This window comes from Cyrtonyx montezumae, unplaced genomic scaffold (assembly GCF_038088225.1).
Source record: "Cyrtonyx montezumae isolate F1298 unplaced genomic scaffold, pur_monq_1.0 scaffold_3, whole genome shotgun sequence".
NCBI lineage: Eukaryota > Metazoa > Chordata > Aves > Galliformes > Odontophoridae > Cyrtonyx > Cyrtonyx montezumae.
In genome coordinates, this window is record NW_027072034.1 from 145,160,380 (window position 1) to 145,187,159 (window position 26,780).

Below are 26,780 nucleotides of genomic sequence, written 5' to 3' on the forward strand. Positions count from 1 at the left end.
ATTTAGCAGAGGGTTGTTAGAGTTAGGGTAACATGGTTAGGTTGTGGTTTGATTGAACGATCTCTGAGGTCTTTTCCAATCTGAGTGATACTATGACTCTATGATTTGTTGGGTGTTTGCAACATGGGTACAAAATTTAATGAAGCACAACTAGCAATATAATCATCTCTTCTGCGAGAAAGCAGGCTTGGCATAGATAAAACTTCTTGACTTGTGTGCGTATGCAGTTCGCAGATTTGCTATGAAATTCAGTCTGCTACGGTACACCATGAGTTTCCTTGTTGTTTACATGTCTGCCATCTTTCAAAAACAGCCTTGTCAGGTTGAGCCCACTTGGAAATCAACACTGACAACTACTTTGCACTGAGTACTGAGCACTGAGTACTGAGTACTGCACTACTTGAGACAGTATGAAGGGCAGAATTAGTTTAATGGTATACAACATGCAGTTTTCTATCCCAAACCCCTTACAGGGAACATCACATGGAAAGATTAAAATTAGCAAGTGAACAGAATTGATAAAGAAACTAAACGGTTAAGGCAATGAAGAAAGAAAGGCATCTCTCTCAGTGCACCCGTGTAAATTTCAGATTTTTTTTCTGTTTCATTTACACTGTTGAATGATTTCTTTGAGCATGGCAACAGCATATTTCAGCAACAAAACTCTGTTTTTTAATATTAACTGAAGACTGAAAGGGGTAAGATTTCTTTCTGATTAATATAAAAAGGTCAAACTATTCTGATAAGGACTTGTTGAATTTAATATGCAATCACTCACACAGAATTTTAGGAGGGTTATGTGGAATTATGCAAGAATTTGAATACTGTTCCAGCATAATTTCTGAAAGCTTTAATTAGTTTATCTATTAACATGTATAGAGCACCTCTGCAATACCTGGTGACTGATTTTAGGCATATAAAAATGCAAATATCTTCTTTTGGTGTAATCTTAATTTTTGTGTGTTGTTTTTAATTCTGTGTAGCTCTATTAAAACTGCATTTATTCTCCACACTTGCTTGAATACTCACTGACAATGATTCTTTGCTGTGGCTAGAAATACACATAGAGAGGAAAGAAAAATATATATATATATATATACATGTATGTATGTATGTATGAAGAAGAGCTTTGGGACACTAGCCGTAAAGGAAAGCATTTCAGTATAAGCCTCCCTGAGAACTGTTTCATTCAAAGGACTCTGAAATGTACAGCATCTTCAGCAGTATCCAAAAAAGCCATCCTTATCAAATTAAACAGGAATATGCTCATGGATTCTCCACATAGTCCTTAAAAGACCTATGAATCTATGTGTAGGCTAAATACATAAATCTCTCTACAGCATTAGAACATTTATTTTTGATATTATTTCATACTGATTTCTAATCAGTCGAAATTTGGCAATCTCTAATTTCCTTTCCAATCGTTCTGTATCTTCCAAGTCCTATTCAACTCCATTCTAAGTTACAGTAATCAGTACTCTAGGAGAAGAGCAAGTCTTTCTAACCAAAAATTGCAAAAAACTGTTACTGTTCTAAACAAAAATGTACTAGTTTTTTTTTTTAAAAATAAAATAAGCAAGTAAGATTTATCCTTAGTTGAAAAAGATGTGGTTAGAAAATAAACAGGACATAGGTAAGACCATGGGCCCTGATGGGATGAATCCATAAGTGCTGACAGAGATAGCAGATGTGACTGTAAACTCTCAAATGTCTTTGAATGATAACAGGTACTGGTAGAGGCACCTAAATACTGGAGGAGGAAAGCAAACGTCAATTCTGCATACAGAGAAAAAAGCAGCACTCAGGAAACAATAGGCCAGTCAGCCTCAACTCAGTTCCTGGGAAGGCTGTGGAACTACTAATCCTGTGAACCCTTTCCACACACAAGGAGAGAAAGGAGGTCATCAGGTGTAGTCAGTATTGGATTCACAAAGAAATCATGCTTAACACCTTGATAAAGTTCTGCAATGAAATTACTGGCTTGATAGATGAGGGGAGAACAGTGGGTATTGCCTACTTAGCCTTTGACCTTACTGTTGCTTCCCTTAAGATTCTCAGAGAGAACTGCTGGGTATGAACTAGATGGGCAGACAATGAGTTCAGCTCGGAGTGTGGCATGAAATTTTGTTGGAAGTCAGTAACTAGTGGTGTACAGAGGGGGGGTTATATTGGTTCCAACCCTGTTTAACATCTTCATAATTGGATGGTTTTAAGTGTGCTGACAGATTATAGTAAATATGGAGCACTGACAAATGCACCGGTTTTGTTGGGTCTTTGACAGGCTAGTGAAATGGGCTGACAGGAACTTTATACAGAGCAATAAAGGAAAATGCAGAGTCCTACACCCAAGGAGGAACCTGGCACCAGTACATGCTCTAAGCTAACCAGATCGAAAAAAGATTTGCAAAAAAGGCCCGGTGGGTCCTGGTGGACATCAAGACGAGCATGAATCAGCAAAGTGCTCTCGCTGCAAAGAAACCTAATACTAGGTTGCAAAGTATGACAAGTATGCTGTGGGAGGTGAGCCTTCCTCTCCGTTCAGCACTGGTAAGCCCACACCTGAAGGAAGGGCTGTGTCCAGTTCTGGGAGAGAGATGGATAAACTGGTAAAAGTCTAATGAAGAGTCACAAGAATGATAAAGAGACTGGAGCATCTCTCCTCTAAGGAAAAGCTGAGAGAGCTGAGCCTATTCAGTCTGGAGAAAAGAAGGCTCAGGGATCATTTTATGAATGTCTACAAATACCTGATGGGAGGTACAAAAAGATGGAGTCAAGATTTTTTCAGTAATACTCAAGACACAAGACGCAAAAGGTACAGACTGATCACAGGAGCTTCCATTTCAACCATCAGAAAAACTCCTTTACTGTGTGGGCACTTAACTTGACTGAGCACTGACATAGGTCATGTAGAGAGGTTGTGAAGTCTCCATTACTGGAAACATTTAAAAGCCATCTGGAAATGCTTCTGGGTAACCTCTCCTAGTTGTTCCTGTTTGAACATGGGTGTTGGATCAGAGATGCCTTCCAACATCAAACATCCTGTGATTCTCCTGTGATGAAAGTAGAAGTAGACTTAGAAACAAAAAAGAAAGAGGATTCAATTTTCCCTATTCTTACCACAAGACACAATTAAGTTATTTTAGCTACATCACAACATTCTAACAATAAAGGATGCTTACTTCCAAGCTACTGCCGGAAACTATTGGTGAGTTCTTACTTTTCTGAGGTCCTCACATAGCTACTTAAGAAACAAAACAGCCTAGAGCACTCTAAATCCTCTTTTTGGGAGGCACTATCATGGTAATAACCACATAACATTGCATTAGCATGCAAACTGAGCAGTATAACCTCAATGTATCTTCTTTTTCTTCTAAAGAGAAGTAATTCTCCACTGTTATAAGAATATGCCCCCACCCCAGCCCCATGAGAATAGACTCAACAATACAGTATATATTGGAATAGTTGGTCAGCATTCTATTAAGGACATTGCTGGAAATACTTTCAACTGAAATTTTCAATTTCAATACTTCACCTGAAGCCAAGATTTTATTTTCTTATATTATTATATAAGAACTTGAAAACTTCAATACTTTCAGTACTAATTGAATAACTGTATAGGTGGCAAGATTATTATTACTAAGAGAAGTATTTTTCAAAATCAATAATAATTCAGTAAGATAAAGTTCCTTGCCATCTACCTATGCCAAGACACTTAACTGATTGGCAGTATGTTACAGATATGCAAACACTTCTGATAGAAATGCCTTGATATACACATTAAATACATACTAAATGCTCTGGTTGGCATATTCATGGGAAACAACAAAGCTTGTAACAAATATTGATTCATCTTTTTATCACGCTGCTTTTTCATTTAAACACAAATAAGGGATCAAGGGTCACTTCTGTTTTAGTTTCCATACTTCATAACATCAACATTATGAGACTGAATAACAACTTGTACCACTGGCATGGACTTCTCTATAAGTAGAAGAAATTTGGAGCTGAAGAAAATCAGACAAGTGAATGCTAATTTTTTCCTCCCACTTCTAAAGGCCATCTAAATCTGTCCTAGTAAAAACACCCAAAGAAGGCTCAACCAGTCACAACAACACTCACTGCTGACTCTGTTGGTTAACTGAAAGGGTAGTTCTGACTAAGGAGTAATTTACATGAGAAAGACAGAAGCATATTAAAGGACTGAGTTCATGAATATTCAGAACACTCCTCAAAAATGAAGACACAGTCAACTTCATTTTATGAATCTTTTGTATTTCTTTTAACTGCACCTGGAGAAGAAGCAGATACAAAGAATTATTTCATAATGCTTTCTGATCGTAAATCTCATTTGTGTATTTCCACTCATTTAATTTTGTATCAGTTCAAGCAACACGACTATGTATTTCCATGGGCTGCAGTTCATTCATGGGATCAACTTTAGGAGGGAAACACTGTCACTGTTGAAAAGAGTTATTGTTATGACAAGGGTAATTATAATAGTGCTTAATGCTTTGGGGAGTAATGCAACACAGCTCTGGTTCACAGAAAGCACAAAGATTATAGTTACAATGTATGTGGTATGGTATGTTATTCAGTATTATTAGCCCTGTACAGCATTACTAAAGAGAAATAGTGGCAAGTTGGATCTAATATAACAGGAACTAGATTATTTATAATTACCCTCTTAACATCTGCTCCATAAAATGTAATTTGCTCATTTGTGCAAGCTGCTTCTTTAGCAAATCTCCAAATCCTTTTTGGATATACCTGCCCCAATTTGTACAACTTGAATGTGGCCCACAATAGCCTGCATTTTAATTTCACATAATTTAAGGAAGCTGCAGTAGGTGGCCTGCTTATTTAAATTACGTAACAAAGCAACACACAGGTCTGAGTGGCCAGAGAGTCAGAAAGGAAGAATTCAAATAGGGATTGTTTTTTTCAGTTTTTAAGAGGAAGAGCTCTCAGATCGCCAGGAAGAATATTAAGGAAAGCAGTTAATATGTACTTAAAGGAGTCGTAATGAACATGAACATATGTTGTTTTACCTAAATTTGATCAACTTATAAGTAAAAATGTCTTCATTCTTTCAGTTGGCTTTAACACACCATCTGGTTTAATTATTCCTTAGGTAGTACACTATAAAGATAATAGTAACAGTATTGCTAAGCCAATCAAAAAGAACGTTTCTGTTGTGATTTTTCAGCAAGGATGTCTCTTTTAAACTCACTGATGATGAGGTCAATGTAATAAGCTTTTGCATAAGTATTAGGTAACTGCCAGCTTTTAGCTGACGGGAGCTTAGGATTGTCTCCTCTACGTTGACTCAAATCTTCTGTGCATTCAGAAAAATTTAGTTCCAATCTAAAGTACTCCTTTAAATTAGAGTGTCTGGCAAATTACAGAAATCCTTTGTAAGTATTTTAATAAAAGATACTGAAATAGTTTTAAAGTAGTTTAGAAGATATGAAGTCATTACAAAAATCTTATAGGATTGTCTGTTAAAAACCAATAACCTGCAGTTTATTAAAGTCATATTGATTGAAGAATCAGAATTCTAAAGTCAATCTCACTCCTCGTTTAAGCAAGGAAAGATATGCCAGTGAGATGTATTAAATCCACTTCTTTGATCAAATAGGCAAGTGAAATATTGAGTGTTCATTATTCAGTGTATGTAATACCAGAGGGAAGGTAGGGATTTAGGGATTCACTTCAACATTTTTGAGTTGAAAAGTAATTTCAAGCAGTTTTGCATAATCCCAATTTTAAAGAGTCCTACTGAAGTTCACCATTCAACTCCTGCCAACTTTCAGCTGGACCTAGTTATTGCTCTAGCTAAAAACTATCCAGTACTGATTATCTTTAAAACTATTATTCCAAAAACTGAATAACAAATTCTTACAGAAATGAATACTCTGTTATAATCCAAAAAATTCTATTGCCCCTGATAGTGTTTCAGAACTAAGGAATACAAAAAAATAAATTATTTTCATTTTATATTGTAATGAAATAATATAATAATGTTATATATTATATATATTATGTGTAATGATATAAATATTTTATAACTATATATAAATTAAATATTATGCAATATAAATACATTATTATATATAAAGAAAGTACAAGATAGAATTTCTTCTCAAGGGATGCATAAAATATGAATACTTTATGGAAGATATACTATGCTGAATTCAGCAAAAGAAAATTTAAACACTGTAATACTGTAACATGCATAGTTGTACTCTTCAGCGTACTACTACTGTTCTCATTCCCTATTCCTGATTTCAGCTATGCACATGAGAAAGAACATTAGGGGGTAGTAATGAATTAAGAGAGGAAAAAGTGGACTGAAGCCTTATCCATTATATTGAAAATAATTTAAATCACTTAATATAAAAAGAGTTTCTCAATTCTTACGTTTTGCTGTCTCTTGCACCTGGATAAAATTGATGTCATAACACTGCTATTCTAAATTACACTAGTTAGTTGTGTCTTATGACCCAATGAGATAAAGGAGGGAAAACAACAGCTTTGTATCTCAGTGCCATTGCTAAATGAATTTAACAGAAATAATCTGATTTCAACTGCCTAGAAATCTCAATCAACCCAGGACTCTGAGAAGAAAAGAGTGAAAGAGTGAAAGGATTGAAGGGCTTTTGGGACAAGTGCTATCTTTATGCTTTCCTAAGGATCCATTTACAGCTACTACTGTGATTACAGGTCTGAATGACTTTTTGATGGAACCAAGTGCATTTGTTTTTATGCTTCAGAATAAACAACTGAACTACATACAGATGTAGCCCATAAGATATGAAGATACCAGACAACTTCGGGTACTTGGCTGTATTTTATCAACACAAGAGGTGTTATATAAGGATGGGGATTTCTCCCAGTATTCACTATGGTAACTTCTCAGAACAAGTACTTTACAATTGGACATATAATATTGATAAAAAAGAGAGATTATAGCTGCAACTTAAAATGTGAACCTAAGATTCCTTAGTAATGAGTTCAAAGGAGTTAAACAACATGTAAGAGATTTCAGGTGACACAGACAACAATTCCATAAAGAATTCCACAAGTTCTATGAGCTTCTTTTCTGGCTGATGGTCAAAGAGCTTTCATTTTACTTCAAAAATTCATGAGGATAGTTAATAAGCACATAACACTGCACTTTCTGAAACTGTAGTTAATTCCTTTTCCATTATTTAAGTCTTCAATATCATTTGCTGAGGTTACACTTCATCCTATACTCACATATGCAGCATTTTTAAATGCAACACAAAGTTGCAGTGAAGATTAAGCTCTACCCTCTTCTTTCTACTTCCATGTTGATCAAGAAAGTATTGATAGCTTTTCTACAGTTTTAAAAAATGTATTGTTCTTCTAAAAAGTGGTCAAACAAATGATTTTTTTACAGATATCTGACACAATATTTTCCAACAAAGCAACTATGCAATAACAAGTCATTGATCTTGAGTTTGAACATACATGTACAGAAAGTGACATCATGTTTAATTATTTTAAAAAGACTTCTTTTAATTATAACTGCTGATGTGAGGTGTTAGAAATACTAAACCATGCAACACTCAAATGCATCAGTGCCGGATGAATCCCCATCCGATACCTTTTTCTAAGCAAAGTGTTCAATGTAGTGGTAAAAAAAAATAATAACAGAAAACAACCATCCTGTCTAACAGCACCAGTCAGCTGAGCTTCAGACCAGGCCACCAGACTGAGACAGCACCTGTGGCTCAGCAGGATGACCTTATTACTAGGAAACAAAGGAACAATCCTATTCATTCTAAGACCTCTGGCAGCCCTGGTACAGCTGACCTCCAAGTACTCCATTTTCCATCCCAAAGACAGCGGCAGATGGGAAACAAAAATAGCTTGAGATGACTTGGATCCATTTTGTTTGAGCAAATTCAGAATAGTAAAGACTTTATTTTTTCTTTTTTTTCTTTTTTGCCTACCACCTTCAGACTCACAATGATGACACTCATCCTATTTACTTGTCAACAGGATCTCGGATGTGTGTTAGCAGCAAAGCACACACACAACATTCAACTCATCCCCATGCTAATTGTGAAATTGTGAACATAAGCTTTGTCAAATGCACCTGTCTAAAGAAAAGCTGGTAAGAACCAAATTCCAAGAAGGCCAAAATAATGCTGGAAGCTTGACAGAAGTGCTCTGAAAAACAATCACTTCCATTTACAAATATGTGTGTAGTACAAAACAAGATGTATTCTCCTGAGCTTTATGTGAGATTTGCTGGAACTTACCTGCATTTTAGGCTGGATTGAGCATAACTGATGCAGTCATTCAGAATTTCCTATTTGCAATGTATGCATAGAAGGAAGGGGAAATAGTGATTTTATGGGAATATTAATCTCCAAATGGGACAAAACTCAAGAGCTTATGTTCTGCAACAGAAAACAGACATCAAGCAATGAAAACTTGAATAAGCCCAGTACAAACTTTAAAACTTTAGCCAGAGAAGAATACAGGAATGTCATATGCATGTGCAGAGATAAGATCAGGAAAGCCAAGGCATAGATGGAACTGAACTTGGCAAGGGATGTGAAATATAACAAGGGGTTCTCCAGGCACCTAGGCAGGAGGAGACAGACCAAGGAGAGTGTCCTTCCTCTGATTAATGAGGATAGAGAACTGGCTTCCTCAGACATGGAAAAAGCTGCGGTGCTCAATAAGTGCTTTGCCCCAGTCTTCACTGGTGGCCAGTCTCCCTATGTCTGCCAGGACCCTGAACCTCCAGGTGTGGGTGACAGGAGTGGATTACATACCACTGTAATAGTGGAACAAGTCTGAGACCTCCTAATGAAACTGAACATATATAAGTACATGGGGCCAGATGATATGCATCCCAGGGTTCTGAGAGAGATGACTGATGTGGTTGCGAAATCCCAGTTACTAGAAAAAGTGTTCCATTTATAATAAAAGGAGAATGGATGACTACAGGCCAGCGACCCTCACCTCTGCAGATCCTCCTGGTTACTATGTTAAGGCACGTATGAGACCAAGAGACGACCTCAGACAGCCAGCATGGCTTCATCAAGGGCAGATATTGCCTGACCAATCCAGTAATTTTCTATGATGAAACGACAGCATCGATGGGCAGGGGGAGGGCAACGGATGCCAAATATCTGGACTCGTGCAAAGCCTTAGATATGGTCCCTTACAACATCGTTCTCTCTAAACTGGAGAGGTAAGGATTTGGAAAATCAACTGCTTGATGGATTTGGAACTGGTTGGCTGGTTGTAGCTAACGGCCTGTGATCAATGGTTCTGTGTCTGGATGGAGACCAGTCATAAGTGGGGTCCCACAGGAGTTGCGTCTTGGGACCGGTGCTCTTCAACATCTTCATCAATGACACAGGCAGTGGAATTGAGTACACCCTCAGAAAGTTTGCAGATGACATCAAGCTGAGTGGTGTAGTCGATACGTTACAGGGAATGGAAACCATCCAGAGGGACCTGGACAGGCAGGAGAAGTGGGCCCATGTTAACCTAATGAGGTTCAACAAGGCCAAGAGCAAGATGCTGCACTTGGGCTGGGGCAATCCCATAGATACATTAGGTTGGAAAGGACCTACAGTATCATCTAGTCCAACCATCCTCCTATCACCATCCCTACCCACTAAACTACTAAATCAAATCCCTTAGCACCTCATCTAAACACTTCTTGAACAGCACTAGGGATGGTGCCTCAACCACCTCCCTAGGCAGGCCATTCCAGTGCCTGACCACTCTTTCAGAGAAAAAATGTTTCCTAAAGTCTAATCTAAATCTTCCCCGGCGCAACTTGTGGCCATTCCCTCTTGTCCTATCATTATTTATCAGGGAGAAGAGGCCCACCCCCTCCTCACCACAACTTCCCTTCAGGAAGTGGTAGAGTGCAATAAGGTCTCCTCTGAGCCTCCTCTTCTCCAGACTAAACAATCCCAGCTCCCTCAGCCGCTCCTCATAAGACTTGTGCTCCAGACCCCTCACCAGTTTTCTTGCCCTTCTCTGAACATGCTCCAGGGCCTCAATGTCCTTCTTGTAGTGAGGGGCCCAAAACTGAACACAGTACTCGAGGTGCAGCCGTACCAGAGCTGAGTACAGGGGGATGATCACCTCCCTGCTCCTGCTGGCTACACTATTTCTAATACAGGCCAGGATGCCCCTGGCCTTCTTGGCCACCTGGGCACAGTGCTGGCTCATGTTAAGCCAAGCATCAATCAACACCCCCAGGTCTTTTTCCTCTCTACATTCTTCAAGCCATTCTGCCCCAAGCCTATAGCATTGCATGGGGTTATTGTGGCCAAAGTGCAGGACCCAGCACTTGGCCTTACTAAACCTCATCCCATTGAGCTCAGCCCAGCTATTCAGCCTATCCAGATCCCTCTGAAGGGCCTCCCTACCCTCCGGCAGATCGACACATCCTCTGAACTTGGTGTCATCTGCAAACCTACTGAGGGTACACACAATTCCATCGTCTAGGTCATCAATAAAGATATTAAACAAGATGGGCCCCAATAGCAACCCCTAGGGGACACCACTCGTAACAGGAAATTTATACAGACTGAGGGAACAATTCCTGCAGAGCAGCCCTGCAGAGAAAGATTTAGGGGTCCTCATGAACAAGAAGCTGGACACGAGTCAGCAGTGTATGTTTGCAGCCTGAAGGGACAATTATATCCTGGGCTACATTAAAAAAGCGGTGGCCAGAAGGGAGAGGGAGACAATTGAAGGCCAGAAGGGAGAGGGAGACTTCTACTCAGCTCTCAGGCCCCATCTGGTGTACTGTGTCCAGGCCTGGGACTCCCAGCACAAGAAAGATGAAGAACCCTTGGAATAGGCCCAGAGGAGGGCATTTAAAATGATCAGAGGGGTGAAGCATCTCTCCTGTGAGGAAAGGTTGAGGGAACTGGGCTTACTTAGCTTGGAGAAGAGAAGGCTCCAGGAAGACCTCATTCCAGTGGCCTTCCTGTACTTGAAGGGAGTGTATAGACAGGAGGAATGACTGTTTATATAGGTTGATAATGATAGGACAAGCAGGAATGATTTTAAACTAAGACAGGAGATTCAGGTTACACGTTAGGAAGAAATTTTTAACTCAGAGGATAGTGATGCTCTGAAACAGGTTGCCCAGAGAGGTTGTGAATGTCCCATGCCTAGAGGTATTCAAGGCAAGGCTGTAAGGCTGGATGCAGCATGGTCTAGTGGCTGCCAACCCTGCCCATGGAAGGGAGGTTGAAACTAGATGATCTTTGAGGTCCTTTTTCAACCCAGGCCATTCTATGGTGATTCAAAGGCCTTCACAGGTCTATCACGGTCTATCATGGAATCACAGAATCACCAAGGTTGGAAAATACTTACACGATCATCCAGTCCAACCATCCACCTATCACCAATCGTTCTTGGTAAAGAATGTTCCTCAGCACAATGTCTAAAAGTTCCTTGGATGCCTCCAGGATCAGTGACTACCATCTCCCTTGGCAGCCCATTCCAATGCCTGACCACTCTTGCAGAGAAGTATTTCTTCACACCCAGTCTGAATCTCCCCTGGCACAACTTGAAGCCATTCTCTCTTACAATAGAGAAGAGGCCAGCCCCCAAGTTCACTACAACCTCCCTTTAGGTAGTTACAGAGAGCAATAATGTCTTCCCTAAGCCTCCTCTTCTCCAGACTGAGCAATTCCAGCTCCCTCTGCTACTCCTCATCAGGCCTGTGCCCCAGATCCCTCACCAGCTTTGTTACCATTCTCCGGACATGCTCCAGGGCCTCAATGTCTTTTTTTGCAGTGAAGGGCCCAAAACTAAATACAGTTCTTGAAGTGCAGCCTCACCAGTGCTGTGTACAGGGGTCATTACTTTCCTGTTCCTGCTGGCAACACTATTTCTGATACAAGCCAGGATGTCATTGGCCTTCTTGGCCACCTGGGCACACTGCTGGAACTTGATCTTGTTGAACCTCATCTCATCAGCTTCAGCCCAGTGATTCAGCCTGTTCAGATCCCTCTGTAGGGCCTTGCTACCCTCAGGCAGATCAACGCTTCCATCCAAGTTGGTGCCATCTGCAAATTTACTGAGGGTACACTCAGTGCCAATGACTCAATGACTCTTCCAGGTCATCACTGACCTGATACCAAAGATACCAAAGAGGACAGGACCTAGTACTGACCCCTGGGGAACAGGGATTTAACTCCATTCACCACTACCCTCTGTGGCCAACCCTTCAGCCAGTTCCTCACCCAGCAAAGGAGCATACATGTCCAAGCCGTGGTCTGACACCTTCTGCAGGACAATACTGTGGGAGACAGTATCAAAGTCTCCGCTGACCTGTAGGTAGACTACACCAACAGCCTTTCCCTCATCCAGCCAACAGTGTAATAGACCATAGGAGATCAGGTTGGTCAAGCAGGACCAGCCCTCCATGAATCCATGCTGTCTAGGCTTGATCTCCCAGTTGTCCCACACATGCTGCGTGATCTCCCTGAAGACAATCTATTCCATCATAAGTAATAATATATTAACATATATAATAGGTAATTTCTCATGGAATCACCATTTCAAGACAGATGTTATGTTTGCCATTCTTGGCAATGAAGCAAAAGATGTTAAAATAGTATTAGCAACATTCTGATATTAATTCCCCACAAGATTAGTGGAATAAAATACAAATGCAATTTATTAAGATTAATTTACTCTGAAGTTTTTTCTCTTGCACAGAAGAAAGGAAAGACTCCAATGAACTTATTGAGCTATTTATTCTACAGAAGAGACGGATATGTTTGTTGGCAGTGTTTTATGAACCTGAAAGGTAATGGGGCCCATAAAACTCCTTGACACTTGTTTCTGAGCTTCACAAATTCAGAGTGTATACTTGACATGCCAAAAGAAACTACTTTATTTTGTCTGATTCATCATAACAGCCAAACATATCACTCACAAAAGTTTCCTAGAATCCATCCACTTCTCTTTAAAAATGTATTAATTTTCTTGATATGTCTGTCATCACATGCAAAAATAACAGCTGCATTATGCCTGTCCTGCAAAACAAACAAAAAATCAGCATATCAAAACTGCTGTTCTCCAGTGTTATCAAAAACACATATAGGAAATACATCTACATTTAGAAGCCTATTGTTACTCTAAAATCAATATTGTTCATGGAAAACTGCATAAATGTTTTTTATTTGTACTGAAACTAGTTGAGCAATGAAAGAAAAAAAATATCTGCTACAAAAAAAAAGGTTTCTGCTGTGTATAGGTTTATTCTAAATGCAGTCAATCACTGTGTAAAATGACATTATAGGAAAAAAAATCCTGTATTTGCAGATACTACATGAAAATGCTTACATAGTTCAACATATTGAACAGAAAACCAAAGCACATTTTAAGAGTGATATTTCAATCCCACCTTTAGTATTGTAGCTTTTTTTTTTAATATTCTTTTATATTTAATTAGGCAAATTTTGGTAGATATTTTAAACTTGCACAGATCTCACTTGTGGAAGCTATTCTTCCTTTGTTAGCTTCACTGGCTTAGACACTCATGCAAATCTCTATTGTATTTTTTCATCGCTAGTTATTTTAAATCAAAATTCAAGGGAAAAATAAACACTTTTTTCAACATTTATTCTTGTTTGTTATCTGCAATTGATTTAAAAGGAGTCTTTTCATTTGCTTACACGTAATAAATCATTCCTCATCTTATGTATTTAAGCCAGTTCAAAATGTTTGTTTTCAGGAAACAAGCTTTGTGGTCATTTTCCCAAAATAATATCAACTGATAGATTAAGCAATTTTTAAATATGTTAAGCAACATTTTTTTTTTCCTTTCTGCCTGAATGTAGTTCAAATAACAGCTACTTTCAGTTTAAAAGAAAGTTGTGTTTTTGGGTTTTTCTGTTGCCACAATATATTTCAGGGAGCAAAAAGTTGTAACCTCCTGATTATCCACTAGAAGTAGATAAACCTCTTGGCTGAGATTCTAACAGTGCCACAGTATGTGTGTGGAACAACTGGAATAATTAGTCAAATATACATTAAAAAAGATCTCTTTTCCCAGCCTCAGCTACAGTACTTGTTGGGAACTATGTTTTTTTATTATTTCCAACAGCTTTAATTCCTCCTGTGTTATGCAAGCATGGAATAGGAAGTTCTATCTTTAAGAAGTGCAGGTTTCTCACAAGCAGTAATGTTTCAAATCCAAGTGCCTCTGCAAAAGGCAGCAGAGCAACAAGCTTGGACACACAAACCACTACCTCAAAGCCATCTCTGAACTCATCTCTTAACTTTCTTTAGATGATTTGCAACCACAAATGTATCCAATGCCCTATAAATCAATAAAGCTCTTTACCTTATAAGATTGGAGAGAACTGCTATTTCAAGTGTTTTCATATGATATTGCAGGAAAGAGCCATCAAAGAAAAAATTTACATTTATTTACTGACCAAAATATTCCTAAGTAAAAGATTACTCACACCTTGTCTGGAATCTTTGAGACAAGTAAACCAATATGGTAACTTCATTTCAAATGACGCAAAACTAAAATTGATGATCCAGATTATGATGTGACTTAATAGTATCCGCATTCACATGTTTATACACTAATCCAACCTGAGATGAAGGTAAGAGGAAAAAGCAACGAACACAAGTGTGAAGTCCTATGCTTTTATTTCATAAGGACAGGTTTTCCCCCACACAGTTTTGTCTATCACACAGCTCTTCTTGATTTGAAAAGCACTCTGTTGATAATGTTTCTTTGAAAGTCAATGTCAGGAAATTAAAATCTACATTGCAGTTCTTTTCTACCTCTCAACAGCAAGATTAAAGAAGGAAGAGAGGAAATAAAATTGTTAAACACATTTTTCTTCTTCTGAGGCATTTTTTTTTTTAAGGAATTTTTCCTTCCTTTAAAAAAAAAAATCTTGTGGTTATCTCTCTTCTTCAGGAAAATAAACAGATAAATTTAGAGATCTGGGAAATAAAACCATATTTTGGAAGTTAAGTTCAAATGCAATGCTACAACCTAAGAATAAATATATGCATTTGTACAATTATATACAGTTTTCTAAATGACTTGAGTAAAACAGAAAGCATAATAAGAACATAACGTATGTTGAAAGTAAACTTCAGAACCACTACTCATAGACTTTAAAGAAGAGATCTGAAATTTTCATTCCGTGTTTTATGTGACCAGACAAAAATTACCTTTAAAGATCTCTACCAAACAACAACCACAGTTTGTTTTATATTCCTGCTTCCTATCTTAAAGAGAGCTATTTCACAGCTGGAAAAACATGTAACATCCAGCCAAAACATACGTCATCTTTTGTCACACAAAATATACATCACTTGAATAATACTAAAACTTATTTAAAATTTAGATGTTTCAACCATGACAAATAACACAACCACCATGTAACATGGTTCTCCAGCATTTTGGTCACGGAAGAATGACGTGATAGAATACTGCCTCAAGCATGCACGTCTACTGTATCTCCATAAAATGCAATATTGGTTTTACTGACTGAGAAATGCTCCACCTCTCTTCCCATTGATGAGAACAGGGAAAATAAAAAGTGTTTGCTCAAATCCCCTGCGTTGAAAGTGGAAGCATATTTTTCCTCAGCAGCTCATTTCTGTTGTTTTAAAGTTCTTTTAACTTAATTTACAATCACAGAAGAAAAAAAAATCTACTGTTGTGTGCATATTCTTCACACTGCCAGTTCACTACGTTCTAGTAACATACATAGATGCAAAATGATCAGAGCTTATAATTGGGCTCAGAGAATATGATGCATGTGGAAGAAAAACAATCAAGTGCAATTCTCAAACCTCTGTAGAGCTAGCAGTCGGGAAGAAAAGCCTCTACACATAAATCAAGTTAATTTGTTTGAGAAGTCACAAGCAAGCCAACGTGATTCACATGGCTGTACTTGTCAGACTTAGTAATAGACAAAGCACTTCAGAAAGCAGCAAGACGAATAGGAGGGCCAATTCACCTGACCTCCGTTAAGAAAAATAAAGCAAACTGAAAAATGTAGAGAAATTATTACTGAGACTCTGCAACAACACGGAGCACTAAATTCCAAAAGAAGTACTCAGAAAGGAAATGGACATCAGTTGTCACAAGCAGCAAAAAGAAAGGCTGTGAAATATATTGAGAATGAACTCTATTAAGATAAAATAACATGAAATATTCGCTTGATTTTGCAGATTTGGTCTGTGAGAGAGAGAAAAAAAAAAGCACTACATAAATTTCAGGGGCTTAACATAAATAATGAGGAAAGTAGTTGCTTTGTTCTGTTTTGTATGTTATATTAAGACCTCAAGAGGAAAAGACTATTTTCACATTGCAAAAATGAGGATTCTGAAGCACATCCCTTTCCTCTATATACAGATAAATTATCTGAGAAAACATTAAGCAATGATTCTTAGTGGAACATATGCTCAATACGGTATCAGTCTCATAAAGTCAGTGTCATATTTCTGCCAAAGTATATGCTGGCTTACCTATATTCCTGTCAAATGTCAAAATGGAAACAGATAAGGATTAAGCTGTTTCACAGAAATTGCTTTTGAAATGCCACCAACTAAGTATTATAAATTGTTTTCAAGCTAATTCTTTGGAAATGTATCTGAAATACCTCAAATCCATTTATTGTAATTACAAGTGGCAGTTAATGCAACTTGTTATCACCCTGAGAGTTTGCAGAAGCATTTCACAAAACTTCACAAACATCACAAAGATTTCATACAGCAACATTACCTGTTCAAAAGTCTCTTCAGAAAGGCATTCTCAGTAAGATTATATTAAAAATAAGGACATTTAAATAGGATTAAGGTAGGGATCTCTAGCTATACAGAAAGCACACAGTTTTACCCAGCTGTTAGACAAAAGAGGTCCATGAACCACCTAAAAAGAAGATATATAACCATGGAAAAAACGTAAAAAGTAATGTATTCATTGAATGGTCACATATAGATAAAAGAATGAAGCACAGTAAAAAACAAACCTGTCACCAGTTTGCGGGACAGTTCGACCCGGTACCGTGACAATTGAGGCAGGGGACCCACGGGCCCACACCCCGGGGAAGGGGAAGGGGGAAAAGGAAAAAAAGGAAAGGGAGATGGGCCCAGGAACAAAACAGCAGCAACGATCTGAGGAGGAAAGCTAATTTACTAAATAAGATATCAGAAAGGAAAATAACACAATATAATATAATATAATTGGAATTGAGGCAAATGAACCAAATAAAATGAGCAAGAGAGAGAGTGTCCGATAAACCGAAGGCCTTACGCTAACGCTGAAGGCGGACGGCTGCAACAAACACCCACTGCTGAGCTCGGTCCCGAAGGGAAGAGAGAGTCCCGTGACCGCAGACAGTTTTTATCTTTCCCTCTGGGCGGAAACACGTAAGAACGCAAAGCATCGCAAAGTCCTCTGGGGAATGGAGTTCTTCTCTTCTGAGACAGGCATACCTGGAACTATCGATGGTTCACGGAGCTGGAACATTAACTCTTTAACTCTAAATGCACTACATGATGTTATGATGTGGAATACCAGTACCAAAAATCATAAAACCATGAGAAAACCTCTTAAGGCAAAAAAAAAAAAAACAGCTGTAGAAGTGATATTTGCATTGAATTGGAAGAACTAGTTCAGTACAGGCCAACACTCTAACAAGAATCATGGTGTCCCGTTTTTTTTGTTGTTGTTTTCAAAAATAGTTTCTATTTTCCCAGTAGGATAAATAAGTTATTTTGGAAGGGTCCTTCAGAGATCAGCTAGTACAACTGCCTGACCACTTCAGGACTAACCAAGAGTTAGAGGATTTTATTCCTAGTTCTTCCCTGCAGCATCCTATATGTGTATATACATATACATATACACACAGATATACATACACACATATATTAATCTCTGAACTTCTTAGCTAATTCACTAGCAGGTGATTTAAATGAGTTAATCAAACTAAAATTTTGCATGGTGCAGAAATGTTTAATAGCACTTTATACAGAACATGCCAAGAAAATGAGGAAAACACAACAGTGAAGTTAATAAACTTTAGTACACATCTAAAATTCACCTAGTTTCCAGCTTTGAGGGAAAGACAGCATTTTTAGAGTATGTAGAATGTGAAAATACTGGCAATAAAACCTGAGCATTTACAGTAAGACAAAACACACTGCAATTCATGAGACAAGCTGTTCGCAAAGATGTCTTCAGAAGATACCAGTTGTGTATGCCAACTACGTCTCTCAATTTATACAGGCTCTTTGCTGCAATAGTTCAGTATCTACACTCTTAATGAATCTTTACCACAAGCCTATTTTGCCACACTTTTTCTTCCCTTTCTTACCTACAGAAACATTAAGCCGCCTAGTTAAAATTAAGCATTTATACATTAAGCATCTAAAGATTCTTTCACAAAGGGTAGGATTCTCCTGATAACACATATGTTTAAATTGTTTCAGCTGCATTACAGCCCACAAAACTAAACACAATGCAGTTTGAGGCAAACTGCACTACGGAAAGGCATCTAAAGCAGGTTGCATGTGTTGCACAGTAAATTGCCTTAATATCCATTGAATTTAAAAGGAGATTATGATAAATGCAAATGACTGTACTGCAAAAATCCTAATTAAGATCAATTGTACTCAAAAAGTGCAAAATGTGTTTGCCACATCTTTTCACTCAACTAGAAAAAGTTTAGTTTTTCTATTTAGAGCTGATAACCTAACAGGAAAACATCCACACAATTATTTTTGGTATCTTAAAAGGACTGCTAACCGGAGTATTAAGATATATAAACACATGCTAGGCCTAAAGCTTTATATGAAGTGATTTCAGGGAAACTACTATCTTTAAATAACATTTAAAGAGAACAATTTCTAAAAGCTCTTGCTTTTATTTTATATATTGAAGGATCTTGTATTTTTAATACATATACATTCATAAATACTTATACACTTACTCATCTTGAGATTAATCTTGAGGCAAATGTTCAATAAAGTACTGCTGACAGTGTATTGAAAAAAGCTCTGGAACAGCTTTCTGATATTTTTCAATAAAATCATTTTCAAGATTAACTCAGATTACTGTATTAGCTCAATTCAGAAAATAATTTTATAGTTTTATGTTTCAAATCTATATCCAGAAGAGAACTCATTCAGTAACACCAGAGAATGCCAGTAACATATAACTTGTCACAATATCATATTTAGTTTAGTTTGAAGAAAGATAAGAAGTGTTAGAAATCACTGGTCCCGCAGCACTTCTACACTTGTCAGCAAGTGAATCTTTTAAAGAAAAATGCAGAAGCTTAGCTTAGACTCGCATCCACCATTTGATGAAGCTACCACTCTGTAGTGGTAAACGTAAAAATTAAATATTCCACCAAGAAGGGTACTGAAATCTGAGAGTATTACATATGATGCAGGTGTTTGGCAATAACAGTATGTCATTTTGTCAGAGTATCATCTCAGAATTCGTTTGTCAATATCGGAGTCCTGAGACAATCATGACCAAAAAAGGCCTAAGATCAAAGGTAAAAGCCATCATAAATTACACTGATTAACAAGAATACAATTCTCTTCTACATTTTGATAAGATAGAATTCGGAAACCCAATTTTTTTGTTTGCTTGTTTTTCCCCATACCTATTAATTTCTTCTTCCTGTAAGAATTAAGAACCTCTCTCCTTAATGATACAGCTTTTGTTAGCTAAAATAACCAGGAGAGTCTACCCTGTGCTCTAATACAACTGGTCACTATGACTCTACTTTGTAATGGAAGAAAATCAGGGATCAGTTCAACCCAACAGAACTTGCAATTCGAATTATTACCAGCCTCTTTGGCATTCTGCTCTGGGCTTTCACTCAGACTCTGCTAAACAAAATACCAACAAAACATATCTGTTAACAGCATAATTAACCTCCACACAAAACAAACGGACTAAAAACAAAGGCAGCCCCCATTCTGAACCATCAGAACACTAAAGAGAACCATTGGGTCATATATCAAATTCCTATTTCCAGTCACAAAGACAGAAGAAAGCTTTATTTTGCCTGGTATGTTAACCTGAAAGCATCCCACCCTACTACCATACTTCCTGGAAAAGCAGGAGTTGCCATTGCTGGAAAACAAAGAGGAAATGGACTAAAGCTGCATCAAGGGAGATTCAGGTTGGATGTTAAGAAAAATGTCTTTATTGATGTCCTGGGCTACAGGCGCTTAAAGAAATACCAGAAGATGCAAAACCCAAGATGATGTTGAGTAACTAACTAACTCCCATTCAGGAAATAACCAATTACATCCCTCCCCTCTGAGTTAGACAAGATACTCCACTGAGGGCAATCAAGTACTTGAAGAAAGGTGACAAAAAAAAAAAAAAAAAAACAGCCTATTCAAAGCCTGAAGTAGGATAGATCACAAAGAGTTAGGAAGATCAGCAGGTCATCATATGAATACAAAATTATACATTATTGTGTCTGCAATTCCTACGTTTTAGCCAGTCTGTACATTTAAAAATACGCACAAAATCTTTGAAATAAACGTCTACAGCAAAAACATTGGAAAATGCATATACTTCATGTAGTTCATCCTTTACAGAATTGTTACTAAAGAAGATTTTCCCACTTACAGGGCTAACATAGAATTATATCACCAAAGAGATGACTTCCCAAAAATTCAACAATATGTAGTTCTGCCATTTGTCTGTACAAAAAGCAGTGTAACTTCCTTTTAAGCAGACCCAAAATAACCAATTCCCAGTTTAACAGCAGAATAATACATCTGGTCAAATATAAACCTAAGCATGAAAACATTCTATTCTGTTTCGCAACAAATAATTAAACTTGAAAGATTATGGTCAATCAACACTGTCTAGATCTGTCCCTGCTTTTTTACAATAGTATCCATAGTTCAACATGCAAAAGCGTTTTTGTGTTAATGACAACATCCAGGACTCACCTATAACGTCTCTTCATTTATAATATTGTCCCTCAACATCAGAGGTGGATGTTGTTTGTATTGCAGTACAGGTCAGAGCAAAGGGGCTCTACCACACACTTCCAATACAATACTGTTTTCACAGCATATGCTATGAGATCTTGGACTCTCTTCTACAACCCTGCTGGAGGACATGGAGAACCCTATGCCATAAATTTAATTGAAAATGTTAATTTCTTTCTAGTGTCCCCATCCTTCTCTGCTATACATTATATATATTGTACTATATTTGCACAGAAGCAGTAGCTTTCAGAATTCGAGGAAGCATTTGAGATCTTGTACAGTGATTACTCATCCTTAAAGGGTCAAGTACAACATTAAAGGCAGAAACAAATTTATTTCTTATGTTGATACCCATGAGTTCTATGGAAAGATCATCTGGACAAGTGACAACAGAATGGGTAAGGCAATCCCTCATCAGCTCACTATTCACAATGACGAACAGTAGTGTTATAGAGGCCACTAAATTTAAAGGTTTTTTTTTTTAATAACCTTCTGAAAAAGGCATAGCAGAGATATCATGCAACAAAACAACTTTAATATCTTGGCTTTTATTTAATTTAATAAAAGATTATGTGATGTAGGAGTAAACTGAAAAAAGTCTGAATTATAACTGTTGGTTTATATGTCACATTAATTCTGCGGACAGAGCTGTGGAAAAATACAAGCACAGTACTTCCTGCAGAAAACCTAATAAAACTCCAGACCAGTTAGAAAAAATTAGTAAATTCATACACCTGTAAAAAAAAAAAGTTGTAAGTATGACATAAGATCAGCAATGGGAGCTGCAGTCCTTCATTCAGTGGAGACCAATTCATGTAAAATGCAAACAAGTAGTGACCACATATCATCCAACAACTGCTCACTAGCCTACTGATGATGCAGAAGTGCCTGTTTGAGAAGTGTCCAGCTGACTGTCTATGTTCATCCCTGATAGCAGTCTCAAACAGTGTACGGAAAACATAACACCTATAGACTATAACCTCAGCTTTCCAGACAAAGTAATTACAGAATAGTACAATGAAAAGGTACTTCTCAAGCAAGCAGTGTCCAACAACATGTAACAACAATTTCAAATTTAGGTGGGATCAATGTAATATTTTTTAATAAGAACTACCCATATTTTTCATAGTACCAAGCCAAGTCTCTCAATTGCTTTTTTATTTTATTAATCATGCTTCTGATGAGTGAACAAACTCCTCGGTAGTCTCACAAGTGAACTTTGTATATTAACAGCCTAATTTATCACTTTAGTGTACTCAACAGCCTTCTCCTGCCGAGAATCTACCAAATGTTTAGAGGGAGAATATTACATTATATTTATCACTATAGCAACTAACCTAATTGATCTGATGCAGGTTTCTCTTCCACCATAGGATGGAGCCACTATCCCTATGTATAATCTAAACATTTAAGAAAGAAAAAAGTTATCTGCTCATCATTTTACCATGACAAAAATAATTTAACTATGCTTTGAAAACTAAAGTATAAAGTAAATCTAATGGCTTGTACACACGCATTCAGAACAGGCTTCATAGTATCTGTTTATCTGTCAATTGCAACCTAGAACATAGTATTAAGTAGATGCTTTCAGTTAAAGGGGACAGCCATTGAACAATAAAAATATTTCCAGAAACAAAGATACATAAAGTACCTTGGAGAAAGGGAAGAAATATTCACATCACTAATTTAGGAATAAGCTTTGTCAGACTAGTATATTCAAAATTAAATTTTAAAAAAATTACTAAAATTAAAATAAGTTTTACATTTTTCCTTCTCCAAAACACTGTAAAGACAAGTTTGTTTGTTTTTTTTTTGAGGTGCAAAGTTTGATGTAATTGATACAGTGAGAGAAAAACAGATGAGGTTCATGCATTTTTTCTACATAATCCAGCTTTATGTAAGAGATACAAGTAACTATACTGCAATTCAGCTGAATATGAGGTTTCTAAAGAAATACAGAACTCCTTAGATAGTCAAGTTCTCTTACTTAAGAAAAAAAAAGTGCAAAACTCTTCCTCTTAAAAAGCAAACTAGTCATCTTCCTCCCCACTGCAATCCTGATTTTCGTCAAAAAAAAAAATTGAAATAAATACAGCAACTAAAGGATAAATTCTAGGTGATCTTAAAAAGAATTCATAAATTTTGCAGTACTTTACTTTGAACTAGCTGCTTTTCCCCCCCTCCCACCCCGCCCCCCCCCCTCAATTTTTAGACATCTTCAGCCTTTACACATAGAAAAGACATTTTTTAAATTCTGCAAATACTAGAGCTAGATAAATTGTACATGGTGCTTCATTAACATTTGGAATTGCAGTTGTCAAATCAGTGAAACATTGCATAAACAGTGGAGTGTTTTGACACTGCATATTTTAGGCTGCGTGGTGTTTTTCAGTATTATGCAGCACGAAGAGTGTACTACATGTTTGAAGAATATTACTGACACTGAGTGAGAGAAGTAATTAGAAACTGGTCATTTAAACACATCAGAAATAGTCTTCCTACTAGATTAACATTTACATCTATCAGTAAGCAATGCCAATAATAGAGAAGATTTAACAACTCAAGTGAAAGACTTCACACCTTAAAAACAAAACAACCTCTCACTGTTGAGCAGAAATATTTTAAGGAGTTTACAATTAATGCTTTCTGAGGGTATGTTCATAGAAGATAAACTCACAGAAGAATTTGTGTCATTTTATAAAAAGCCTAGAATCCTCCAGAGATTTCTAAGACAAACCACTAAATTCCTTAATAGTTTCCTCTACACTTGAACTATTCATTCTCAAACATGCTCTACTGATGCACTTCTCTCTTGGTATACAAATTCCTGTAAATCTCAAGTGTTGCCAAGTATACCCTGCATATTAGCACACTGAATATGGTAATATGGCACTACGTACTAAATGAAATTATTTAGAAGAGTGGTCTGTTTGATATGATTTTTTAATGAGAAGTGCAATACAAAATGTATTAAACTATAAGAAGCCATTACAAAATATGCTCTTATTTTTGGAATAAGCTTCATCTCACTGTCGTCAGTGCAGCATCGCTGTAACATGCAAAGTGAATTAAAGGTTTTCTTATCCAATTTTTTTTTTTTCAAAAAATAGAAAAAACAGCAGAATTGGAGAAGGTCATACAGTTTGAGAGACTGGCACAGAGAGTTAAGAAACGCATCAGGAATGCTCCTGAAAACAAGAATCCAGTTCCTATTCATCATAACCTCCACCTATCACAGTCCAATAAGATGAGCAGTCTTTCATATTACAGCTCAGGAATAGAATGCACACTACAATTAAATTACAGGTCACACTCAGCTTGTGAAAATACGGTGTGAATGCATTCTAGCAAAGTTGTGCAGGCCCCTCCCAAAAACTTACTGTTTTGTTTGTTGTTAATTGCTGCATAAGAATTTTGTTTGCTTGCTTCTATTCTTCCAGTTGAAAAATTCACACCCTGTTATGATAGACAAACATGCATTCCCCAAAAGAACAGGCAGAAATAATAGTTATATTGCAAAACTGCTTGGAAATTACACTTGCTAAGAGCACAGAAAAAATTAAGACCTTCAAAAGTACTGATATTCCAGCCACTTGATTCTTGGAAATTTATCTCCAAACGAGCATGATTAATGGACAACCTACCAAACCTGAAAAAGAACATGCAACACTCTACCGATGATCCCGTGAAGTGGCTCTAAAACCACTAACAAGGGCTCACTAAACTGCTCAGGATGTGCTCTAGGGGTTTCCTGGCTTGTTCCAGTGCAATTTCACAGTCAGAAAACCACACACGATCCAAGAGATGTTGACGAACCTGTCGCTTGACTAAGTACATGCTTCCAATAGGAGTTAAGATAAGCAAAACTGCTCCCATTGATGAAATGTGGACTAAAGTAGTAAGAGTACATATGCAGAGGGAGCAGTGGGTAATGTCTGCTAACAGTGAACACTGGATCACAGTTACTGCAATGGAAAAGTTAGCTCCTAAGATGAAATAAATGCTTGTGTTTAGAGTAGACATGCCGTATCTGCAACCCAAGGACACTTAACGCTCCCAAGAAACAGCAGTATTTAAGTGTTACTCTACTTGATTTATCATGAGAGGAGTCAAGACGTGAGGCTAACTATGGACAACCCCCACATCTGCTAGCCTCACACCTTGGCCTTCACCTGAAGCGTTACCTGAAGATTTACATCCAGGAAAAGCACATGGACAAACATGTACTTACTGCAGTAAGCGATTAGGAGACTAGCCAGGATCATGATAGCCCAGAAAGTTGAGGACATGCTTGGCAAGGCATTGGCATCTTTCCTACTGCCTCTCCTGGGAGATGGAGCCATTGAAGCCACTTCCCCAGAAGGGGACAAAGTCAGACGGGTTCACCAGCCAGCTCTTCCCTGGACCGACGGCCTTTCTCCATACGTAATCCCAAAGGCAAGCATGCTTCACAGCCCCGCGCTCCTCAGCAGCGGCACACTGCTGCAGCAGGACGCATCTTCCAGCTGGAAAGCTCAGGAGCCTCTAAGGCGTGCGGGACCTCGCTGCGGTAGCAGCAGCAGCTGCCAGCCTTCCTCCTGCCGCCGTGCTGAGGTTCACCAGCGTTGGCGTGTCCTATAGGGAGCTCGGACGCCTGGCGCGATGCTGAGCTTTGAAGACGTCCCGTAAATGAGCCTTTTTTCTCCCCCTCCCTCTCTCCTTCTTCAGCGTGCGTTAAGTTGTCCCGTTCTCTCCCCGATTTCCTCCCCCTCCCCCAGGACAGGGGATATCCTCAGGCACAGACCGTGACCGAGGCGGTGCCAGCGGCGGGGCGGCCTCTCCCGCCCCCCGCCCTAGGGCGCCCGCCGCCTGACAGCGCAGCGCCGCATGGCCGCCGCGGGGCCGGGGCACCGGGGAGCCCGCCGCTGCCTGCCGGCCGGGCAACACCGCGAAAGGGAGAGGACGATCCCGCTTAGGAGAAGGGGAGGGTGGAGGTGCCCGCCAGTGGCCGGGGATGGAGACAGGGGAAAGACGGTCCGGTCCACCGAGCAAAGCGGCGCTCCGCGGCGAGTCCAGCCTGGTCCCCTTCCCGGCCGGTCCCGCGGATGCGCAGCGAGCGGGACACTTCGCGCGGGTCGGTAGCAATAACGTAGACGACCTCCGCTCCGCAGCCGCAGCTCCGTTTATAATCTCTGCAGCAGAGCAGCGCCGGCCCTTCGAGTAAAAAAAAAAAAAAAAAAAAAAAAAAAAAAGGAGGAGGAAGAGGAGGAGGGGGGGACGGTGGTCACGCCCACAGGTGAAGAGCGCACGGAGCGGCCCTTCTCCCGGTGCCGTACCACCTGCGCGCAGCCGCGATCCCTCTTGGCCGGGCCGCTCCACCTCTGCTCGCCGCCGCCTCCGCTGGGAGCGCGGTGCGCGGACCGCAGGCGGTGGGGACGGCGGGAGGGTCAGAGGCAGTGCTCGGCCGGAGAGCCCCGGAGCATCCAAGACGGTGTTTGCACAGGAAAGAAGGGGGACTGGGGCGTCTTCCCGCCCCCTCACCTGCGCGGCTCGACATCTGTGGTCACGGAAACATTTACAGAATTGTTAACGTCGGAAAGACCAGTAAGATCGTTCAGTCCAGCCCCATGGCTGTAACCAGTCTAGAGCATTTCTCTCAGTGTGTCATCATCTGCCCTTTTCTTGAAAACCTCCAGGGATAGTGACACCACCACCTCCCCAGGCAGTCTGTATGTCTCACCATATTTTCTGAAAATAATTTT

The 26,780-nt window shown here is 38.8% G+C and overlaps 1 protein-coding gene across 1 annotated transcript in view; it reads right to left on the reverse strand.

Annotated features, from left to right (window-relative positions):
- The window catches only part of TAFA5 (TAFA chemokine like family member 5), a 417,997-nt gene extending 392,615 nt beyond the window's left edge, over positions 1–25,382 (reverse strand). The window contains exon 1 of the mRNA XM_065743558.1: positions 25,271–25,382. Within this exon, the coding sequence (XP_065599630.1) occupies positions 25,271–25,382 (112 nt within the window). The remainder of the gene's footprint in view (positions 1–25,270) is intronic.
- Between the last annotated feature and the right edge of the window lie 1,398 nt (positions 25,383–26,780).